The sequence below is a fragment of the Leptonychotes weddellii genome, unplaced genomic scaffold (assembly GCF_054177405.1).
Source record: "Leptonychotes weddellii isolate Sample4059 unplaced genomic scaffold, ASM5417740v2 HiC_scaffold_732, whole genome shotgun sequence".
NCBI classification, from domain to species: domain Eukaryota; kingdom Metazoa; phylum Chordata; class Mammalia; order Carnivora; family Phocidae; genus Leptonychotes; species Leptonychotes weddellii.
In genome coordinates, this window is record NW_028043012.1 from 1 (window position 1) to 9,663 (window position 9,663).

Here is a 9,663-nt window from a genome sequence, read left to right on the forward strand (position 1 = left end):
ATAGGGCGCCTGGGTGGCTCAGTTGGTTAAGCGACTGCCTTCGGCTCAGGTCATGATCCTGGAGTCCCTGGATCGAGTCCCGCATCGGGCTCCCTGCTCGGCAGGGAGTCTGCTTCTCCCTCTGACCCTCCCCCCTCTCATGTGCTCTCTCTCATTCTCTCTCTCTCAAATAAATAAATAAAATCTTTAAAAAAAAAAAGGCAAAATATACACAAGTGATCACAACAAAAATCATTAAATTAAATAAAAAGAATACAGGGAACTTTCACTTTTTCTATCTGTATTATTTGCTTTTTTAAATGATCACATATAAATTATACAATTTTAAAAAACCCAGTAAGTATAAATATATTTATACATATTTAAAGACAAATCCTCTATCCCAAATTGATCTTCAAAGACAGACTCTCTAAGAGATTACAAAGGCAAAAGGTAAGTTTAGTGACTTAAGCAATGCTGAAATAAAACATTTTAAAAAACTGGACTTCTAAACTACTTGTATTTGCATTGATATTCTATTTGTAAAAATGCTTCAAAAAGCACCTCATTTGATCCAAAAGAAACTATAACTGATTGTTGAACACATACTATAAGTGAACACAAAAACAGTCATAGCTTGGAGTATAAAATGTATCACAAGTAGCTATGCCTTCTGATTAAATTGCTATCCTAAGGAAATAAAGCCATGGCATGAATGCAACAGATGGTTCAAAATGTACCTTTTTCTACTCAACACTAAGGTATACGGTTCTTGACATATTTGGGATTTCTACTGTACTAACCACAAAATTTAATTTGGCTGTATATTACTGATCAGAAAATCATATGTGGATAAAATTCAATTAAAATGAGACTAAAGAAGAAACATTAGGTAACAAATTTAATTTACATATTACTTTAAAAATCTATACAGGTCTGGTAATGCTGAATTTTAAGATACAAATAAGTTTAAAGGTGGATTAACTTGAATATTATTCAGTATAATATCAATGTTTAAAGGAAGCTTATTCTCACATAGATTTAAGGAAATAAACTTTGTTACTATCTGAGAATTTGCTCCAAGATTTTCTCATAAAAATCCCATCAATCATACCTGAAACAAAGATGCCAAACCTTAAGATAAAACATATGACAGCTTAGCTCTCAGAATGTAAATTAGCAAAGCCCCATTTTCAACTCCACCAGATACCCCCAATACCCAAGATAAGCAGTTTGTATACTAAAGAAATGTGTTTAGAAATGGAAGTCCTTGCTATAGATTCTACACAAATAACACTACCTTAGGAAGTCTACTAAGAGTAACATTCAACATAAATCATTTGTTCTTTGAATACCAATTCTAACACAGCAGTGACTATGTCTTTAATCCCTAAACTAACATGCTGGGCAAGCTTCAATGTATATTTCACATGCTCAGACTTATACGAATGCATTTACAGCAGTTTTAAATTCAAAAGAACCTCAGAGAACAATTATGACTTCCTCATTTTATAAATGAGAAATCTGACCTCCAGAGATATTATGTCTCACCTGGTCAGTGATAAAGCCAAGATTAAATACAAAGTTTAGTTGGCTCCAGGCTCAGTGGTCTTTCCACTGAATCAAGCTGCCAATGTATGTGATGTTTAGAAGAGAAACAAACATGTAAAGCTTAAACCATAAACATGCAGAGCCAAGAACTAATGATTCAGTGATTTTCATGCATAGTGGTCCTTTAAATAATGAGCTTACCTTATCGAAGGGCGGATAATAATAAGGTTGTTTTTTATTCTCCGGGAATTTGATATGCAAAGCTGTTGCATTTTCAGTATATGGATTTGTTTGAACAGTTCCCATTGGATTCAACATTTCTTCAAGTTCATCTAAAATATGCAAATAATTTTGATTCTTAAAAAATGTTTTTAAAACTAAACTAAAATAAATCCTTAAGAGAAAAGTATTTTAAAAGTATGTCACCCAAGGAATTTGGCAGACAGTTGTTATCAGTAAGCCTCTAATTTTCTGTAATACTTGACACAACAATTGAATGTGAGTTTACATACATCTCTAAAATGAGAAAGTTTATAAAAATACCTACCTCGCCTCTTTCTGCAAATTTGACAAGTATCCTCAATCTTGAAAAAAAAAAAACTTAATTGGAATTGCTCTCCATCATAATAAGGTGACCCATAGAATTTATTACTTCACCACATATATGGATTCCTTATTTTCCCTGGTCATCACAGTACCCAAACTGATTATTTTGAGAGTCATCAACAACATTCTTTTGGACACATCTAATGTTTATGCTCCTCAATTATCCCATAAACTGCTGATACAGTTAAAGGGCTCTCTGGTAGTTTCTGCAACACTCCATTCAAGTGGTACTTCTTTAACCGAATGAACTGCTTATTTCTTTAAGGCTCTCCCTCTGCTCCACCATGGTCCATTCACAGAATTGGGCATGGGAATCTTAGATTTCATTGTTCTCATAAAACTTTTTCATTTCACAGGTAAGTAAACTGTTGAAGAGATAGTAAACTCAAGAGAACAGAATTAGCAGTACAACCTAAAGTCTCTCCTCTCCAAACTATTATCTCCTTCCTTATACTGATTTTTAGCACAGTTGTTCTCTCCTAAGGAAGTAAAAATCCACTGTGTCCAGGCCTAATGTCCAGATATTATGCATACTCAATTATTTACCAATGCTAGAAAATACTTTTTTAAAGATTTTATTTATTCATTTGAGAGAGAGAGAGCACGAACTGGGGGAAAGGCAAACTCCCTGCTGAGCAGGAAGCCCAACTGGGGGGGTGGGGGTGGGGGGAGTCCCAGGACCTGGAGATAGTGACCTGAGCTGAAATGAAGGCAGACACCTAATTATTTGAGCCACTCAGGAGCCCGGCTAGAAAATCTTTATAGACTATTTCCAAGCTTCAGCTCGTTGATCAATTCTTTGCTTGAGTTGTTTAATACTCTCAAATTTCAGATTCTGTTATCACCCAAAAGGAAGCAATTCTCATCATTTATACACCTCTAAAGCAGATAGATTTCTCAGCAAATTAAAATCCTATACTTATGCTATCTGGTAGCATTACACTCCTTTGTCCTATCATACACAATCTATCTAAAGTAAAATGTATGGCGCCTAGATGGCTCAGTCATTAAGCGTCTGCCTTCGGCTCAGGTCATGATCCCAGGATCCTGGGATCGAGCCCCGCACTGGGCTCCCTGCTCCACTGGAAGCCTGTTTCTCCCTCTCCCACTCCCCCTGCTTGTGTTCTCTCTCTTGCTCTTTCTCTCTGTCAAATAAATAAATAAAATCTTTAAAAAATAATAATAATAAAGTAAAATGTAGCATTTTGGTATTCTTATTAGCCCCAAACATATAGAGGTAACCTTGCTTAAAAGTAATTACAAAAAAGCACACTAAAATATTTTATAAACAGAGTACAAATTGGTACAACCTCTACTGGAGAGCAATTTGTGACTATCAAAATTACGAATGTATTTATTCTTTTTTTCATTTTAAAATTCCAAGTTTTTATTTTTTTTTAAGTTTTTATTTTAATTCCAGTTAGTTAACATAGTGTTATATCAGCTTCAGGTGTACAATAACAAATGTATTTATTCTTTAACTCAATAGACCCACCTCTATGAATTTATCTTAGACATATACCTGCACATAAGCAAGCTTATTCATTGTAACACTGCTTAAATTATCAAAAGGTAAGTCTGCTTTAAGAACAGCAGCAGTACTCTATATAGATACTAAGTTAAAAGGGCGAAAAGGAGAACACTGCACAGAAAGCTACTTTAATAGGAAGAAAAATAGAAATCTACATTTGTATTTCCTAGTGTATACACGAAGAAATCTGGAAGATACAAAAGCAACCAGCAATGTGATTATATACCATTTAATGATGGCCGAGGGACTCGAGACAATAGATTATTTGAAGTTCCTTTGTTTCAGCTTCACTCCTACTGGGATAAAGTGATAATTCTAGAGCTGATACATGTATAGCAAATGTGTTCATTTATTATTTTTCATATTACATTTTGTTAGAGATGAAGTCAGGCTCATGGTATGCCAAGTTAATAGTGCCCAAAACTGTCTTATTTTGCTAAAAATACCAGTCAAGTTGCTTGGTGATTCTGGAGAACATGTGTGAGTCTAAATTAAAATTTTCAAAACAGTGTTAACTGCTGAAATGCATAATTTTTACTCTAACTATGAAGCTCATAGTTACTCTTAAGAAATGTATAAATGGGGGCGCCTGGGTGGCTCAGTCATTAAGCGTCTGTCTTCAGCTCAGGTCATGATCCCAGGGTCCTGGGATTGAGCCCCGCATTGGGCTCCCTGCTCAGTGGGAGGCCTGTTCTCCCTCTCCCACTCCCCCTGCTTTTGTTCCCTCTCTCGCTGTATCTCTCTCTCTGTCAAATAAATAAATAAAATCTTTAAAAATGTGTAAATGCACACTACTCTCCTATATTTGGGGGAAAACATGATTAGTAAAAACTATTTCAGGTATATGGAGGAAAGGGTAGAAACTGAAGAATATATACATACATAAAATATTAGAACATGAGTTTTAAATAGGTCTGTGAATAACTGATTATCTAAAGCCAATTTCTCAGATGTCAACTACTAATAAATGACTATTTTCAAATGTTTGTCACCCACAAATACTTTTAAAATGCAAGTAAGGGGCGCCTGGGTGGCTCAGTTGGTTGAGCGACTGCCTTCGGCTCAGGTCATGATCCTGGAGTCCCGGGATCGAGTCCCGCATCGGGCTCCCTGCTCGGCAGGGAATCTGCTTCTCCCTCTGACCCTCCCCCGTCTCATGTGCTCTCTCTCATTCTCTCTCTCAAATAAATAAATAAAATCTTTAAAAATAAATAAATAAATAAAAAATAAAATGCAAGTAAGTTCACAATTTTATTAATTATATTAAAGAACTATGAAGGCAGGGGGAAAAAAAGAAAACCACTATTATAATGTAAAGTTTACACTAAAAATTTCAAACACTCGGGAAAAGCAGTATAGAATAATGGAAAGAATCAAGCAGTCTTTTGTACAAATCCTACTTTTGAACCAATTTGTAAGACTTAACTAACTTATCTCTAAGGTTCACTTTTCTCATCTGTAAAATGGAGGTATGTAAATGGAGATAAAATGGAGATAATGGAGATAAAACTATCTACGTTGTTGGGGTGCTCTGAATAACATTTCAGAAATATAGGCATATGGAAGGTGCTCCTCTAGGCTCAAATTTCAGGTTAAAGCCAACTAAACACTTAACTTACTGTGTTTTTACTATTCTTCCCATACTAGTGAATATTCCTTCTATTAGTGTAGAAATTTAGTACAACTACAAGCAAAAGGGTTGTTATAAAGAAGACACTGTTCCTTAGGAGAATTTCTCCAAAATCTATAAAAATAAAACTTTTAAAGCAAGAACATATTCACCGAGATAACAAATATATTCAGATACAAATCACTTTTTAAATACATTAAAACAATCTGTGGGAATCTGTTTTAGAATAAATAATAAAGATACGAAAAGATGTTTCTTTACTAAACTGAAAGAATAGTGAGTCATAAAGAAACATTAACTAGTCCACATGCCAAAAGTTACTCTTTAAGGATTAGGATATAAGTCTTACCAGGAAATGAAGACCAGCTGTGCAATATTATGTCTCCAGATCTCAACTGTCCTTTAAAGTCAAAAACCATCGTATTTACCCAGGCTACAGGATAATGCTGTTGAAAAAGATACCACTGCATAAATATGCTGAAAAAGAACTTTAGCATGTAAACATGTACTTGCCCTTTGTTTCAAACATTTAGATGGAGAAATTTCTAGAGTTCCAGATGATTTCCAAAATATCATCCAAAATAAAACAAGATATACAAGGAAAAATGTTCAAGATCTTTACCATGGTTCAAGAAAACTCTGAAAGCCAATTAATGTCTCATCATGAAATAATGTATCCAAAAAACATTATTTATTGTATAAACATTATAAATGATGAGGAATTTTTAATGATTCAAGAAAATACGTGTGATATGTTAGGTTATAAGTTTTATGAGCTTTAAGCCATAGTAAACCTTAATGTAGGAGAAGGCAATGTCTGCAGGCATTGTAGAATTTATTTATACTTCTTAGAAGGAAGCATAGACACCTAGACCAATTAACTTGGTCACAGTGTATCAAAAAACCTTATAGTCAAATACTTTGAGTAAAATTCTTTATCTGTGTAAGAAAAAGTACTAAGGAAGTACCTCGTCTGTGACTTTTACACCCTAAAATTTATTTTTTAAAAACTGTCTGATAATAACCAGAGGAAAAACCTGCTTAATTCTTACATTAAAGAATAAAGGACACAAATTCATGTACATAAATATAGTGACCAGTTTTTTTTTTAAAACATATAAAATTCATGTCCCCATCCCTCCAAAACAACTTTTCATAAACTTAAAGGAAAATGAAAAAGACAGGACTAAAAATATGAAACGGAAGATGAGAATATGAGAACAGGTACACCATCCTTTTTCCATAATTTCAAAATCTAAGAAACTGAAAACTAAAAGTTTATTCATAATTCATATGACAACAAAACATGGCCAGAAATGGCATGAAGTTAACTGATATTCTGCATTTGTCTCATTTAATGTGAATATTCATATTCACTGCTACTGATGTGTTTGATTACAGATTTGTGCCCCAGGCCCACAGGTGTGCTGAGTAAAGTATGTCATATGATCTTTCTAAAACTCACAAAATTCTGAATGTTCAAGCATACGTGGCACACAGAATTTCAATTAAGGTACTGTGGAAATAAAATTTTCTTAATCTTTTCATTCTTTTTTATCTATATTTTTAAAGTATTATATTTATAATGGAACACTTATAGTATGATATTTGCTAAAATAATCTGCCAAAAGAGAAATAAATGAGGAGATAAAAATGAAGATTTATCATCTTTTAAAAATCACTTCGTAGGGACCAAAGTTATATGCTATAATTTCACGTTACTCAATTATTTCAGAGAGTCTTAAAATTATTCCATTTTAAAAATTTTTCAGTAGTGTATAATTACCACTTTCCCAGATTTCCGGATGGTCTGATATTTACAGGGATGAATAGTTTTAGTCGACTTTTTCGTTTTCACTTTATCCAAAACTGCATAAACAGCAAAACATAATCGAGCCATTCGTGGAAGGTCACATGTATTTATATCAAATTCCAGTGGTTCATTCCAAATGTGATCATTTTTCCCTGATATCTCTGAGCTTACGATGGTTTTACAGAGGAGTTCAGTACCATGAAAAAGGCCAGCCCTGACATGAACCTGTAATGAGGGAGACAAAAACAAACACAGAATTATGAATACTGCACCACTGAAACAACTTTACTCTGAAAAACAAACATGTACTGGGACAAGCAGCACACCAACTCTAGGAAACACTTTCTCCATAGAACCATCAGGCTGTAAGTAATCAGTATATAATTCACTGAACTTTATTTTAATCTATCTTTCACTTAGTAGGTAAACCAACTAAAAAATGCAGTATGTCTCAATGGTATAAACAGATCAAGAGAAACCAAGACCATAAGTATAAAAACTATTATCATATGCTCACCTCCACTGACTGCATTTACTTGGGGTCTTGTCTTACTCTTCTGTATAACTGGAAAGTAAGTGATGGAGAAAATGTCTCCAAAGTCTCTTTCTAATTCTAAATAATGTATGAACTGGTCATTACAAGAGCCACCTTTTTTTTTTTTAATATTTTATTTATTTATTTGAGAGAGAGAGCATGAGGAGGGGAGGGTCAGAGGGAGAAGCAGACTCCCCACTGAGTAGGGAGCCTGATGCGGAACTCGATCCTGGGACTCCAGGATCATGACCTGAGCCGAAGGCAGTGGCTTAACCAACTGAGTCACCTAGGCGCCCCCAAGAGCCACCTTCTTAAAGATATTCTATCCATATTTACAACTATCCTACACATCATTGTTTTTCATTTTTTCCTAAAGACACAGGTCCAGAGTGATGCAGGACATATGTGCAATGTCCCAGAAAATTTTACTCAGTCATTTATATAGTTTTTTAAATGACATAACCCAATTATCTCTAAACTTAAAAGTGAGTAGTACAGAACTAGAACAAATAATCCTAAAGTGTATATGGAATCACAAAAGACTCCCAAATAGCCAAAGCAACCTTGAGAAAGAACAAAACTGGAGGCATCACAATCCCAGATTTCAAGATACACTACAAAACTGAAGTAATCAAAGCAGTATTACGCTAGGTGAAATAAGTCAGAAAGACAAATTCCACATGATTTCACTTATCTATGAAATCTAAAAACAAACAAAGCAGGAAAAGACCCATAAATACAGAGAAAAACTGATGGTAGCTAGAGGGGATAGGGGAAGGGGATGAGCAAATGGGTGAAGGGGAGGAGGTACAGGTTTCCAGTATGGAATGAACAAGTCACAGGGATGAAAGGTACAGCATAGGGAATATAATCAATGGTACTGTAACAGTGTTGTATGGTAACATATCATAGCTACACTTGTAGTGAGCATAGCATAATGCATGGAGTTGTACAATTACTATGCTGTACACCTGAAATTAATTTAACATTGTGTGTCAACTATACATCAATAAAATTGGTTGACTAATAAGTTAAAAAGTGAGTGGTAAAAGTAGAACTAAAAACAATACCAAAACACAGACTGACTTAATGAAATACTTTATGGTCAAATGTTTTTATATTGATTTATTCAAATGTGATATTAGCATACTGTAGTACTCAATTTACTGTTTACTGAATAAATGAATACATGTGAATATATAGGTTCGTCTTTAATTTAAAATGGGCTTATCAATAAAAATTGACTTATCAGAAGAGTTACTATCCTCGTTTTGAAAAGGAGTATCAAAAATACCCATTCTATCTAAAGATACAGAAACATATTTAAATAGAAATACAAAATTTTAAGTAATACCATCAATTTTTAAAATTATAAATATTTATATTAGAATTATTTTAAAAGCTATTAAAATTATGTTATAATTGCATAACTAAAACTATAGGTTAGTAGACTACACATTTCATAATGTAACAGGGCAAGAATGGCTTACTTTAACCAACAGTATTCATTTATCTAACTCCTGCAAAATAAACACAGATTGGGGTGCCTGGATGGCTCGGAGCCTGATGTGGGGCCAATCTCACAACCCCGAGACCATGACCTGTGCTCAGTGTGGGGTCTGCTTAAGATTCTCTCTCTCCTTCTACCTCTGCCCCTCCCTCCTGCTCGCACACACATCTCTCTCTCAAAATAAATAAAATCTTAAAATAAAAATAAACACAGATTAAAGGGTTAGATATGTTTAAATCACTAAAAAGCTAATTAAAAAGAAAAACTATTAAAAAGCTATCAGAATAACTACTGAAGCTGGGTGTTGGGTTCATGGAAGTTTATTACACTATTCTCTCTACTTTTGCATATGTTTGAATTTTTCCTTTAAAAAAAATTTCAAGCTAAAGAGAAGAAAATTATTTATTCCAAATACAGATGGATTATTATTACATAGTAATCCATCTGATAAGTAAAGATTAAAGTAATAGGGATTATAAAAAATTGCTAAAAGCACTTGCAGTAAATT

General features: G+C 33.9%; 1 protein-coding gene across 1 annotated transcript; it reads right to left on the reverse strand.

The window, feature by feature from the left end:
- Window positions 1-1,039: 1,039 nt before the first annotated feature.
- Window positions 1,040-7,359, reverse strand: LOC145719809 (phosphatidylinositol 4,5-bisphosphate 3-kinase catalytic subunit beta isoform-like). The gene is made up of 3 exons (XM_081811379.1): window positions 7,084-7,359; window positions 5,647-5,743; window positions 1,040-1,862 (listed from the first exon to the last, which is right to left on the reverse strand). The coding sequence occupies exons 1-3, from the start codon at window positions 7,195-7,197 to the stop codon at window positions 1,582-1,584; spliced, it is 492 nt and encodes a 163-aa protein (XP_081667505.1). The 5' UTR covers window positions 7,198-7,359; the 3' UTR covers window positions 1,040-1,581.
- Between the last annotated feature and the right edge of the window lie 2,304 nt (window positions 7,360-9,663).

Excerpts from the sequence above, each read along its gene's own strand:
- LOC145719809 (XM_081811379.1), bottom strand. The coding sequence starts at position 7,197 with ATGGCTCGATTATGTTTTGCTGTTTATGCAGTTTTGGATAAAGTGAAA. Across the intron at positions 5,744-7,083 it reads TCCGGAAATCTGGGAAAGTG|CATTATCCTGTAGCCTGGGT; the intron begins GTAATTATACAC and ends CTTTTTCAACAG. Across the intron at positions 1,863-5,646 it reads CAGCTGGTCTTCATTTCCTG|ATGAACTTGAAGAAATGTTG; the intron begins GTAAGACTTATA and ends TGCATATTTTAG.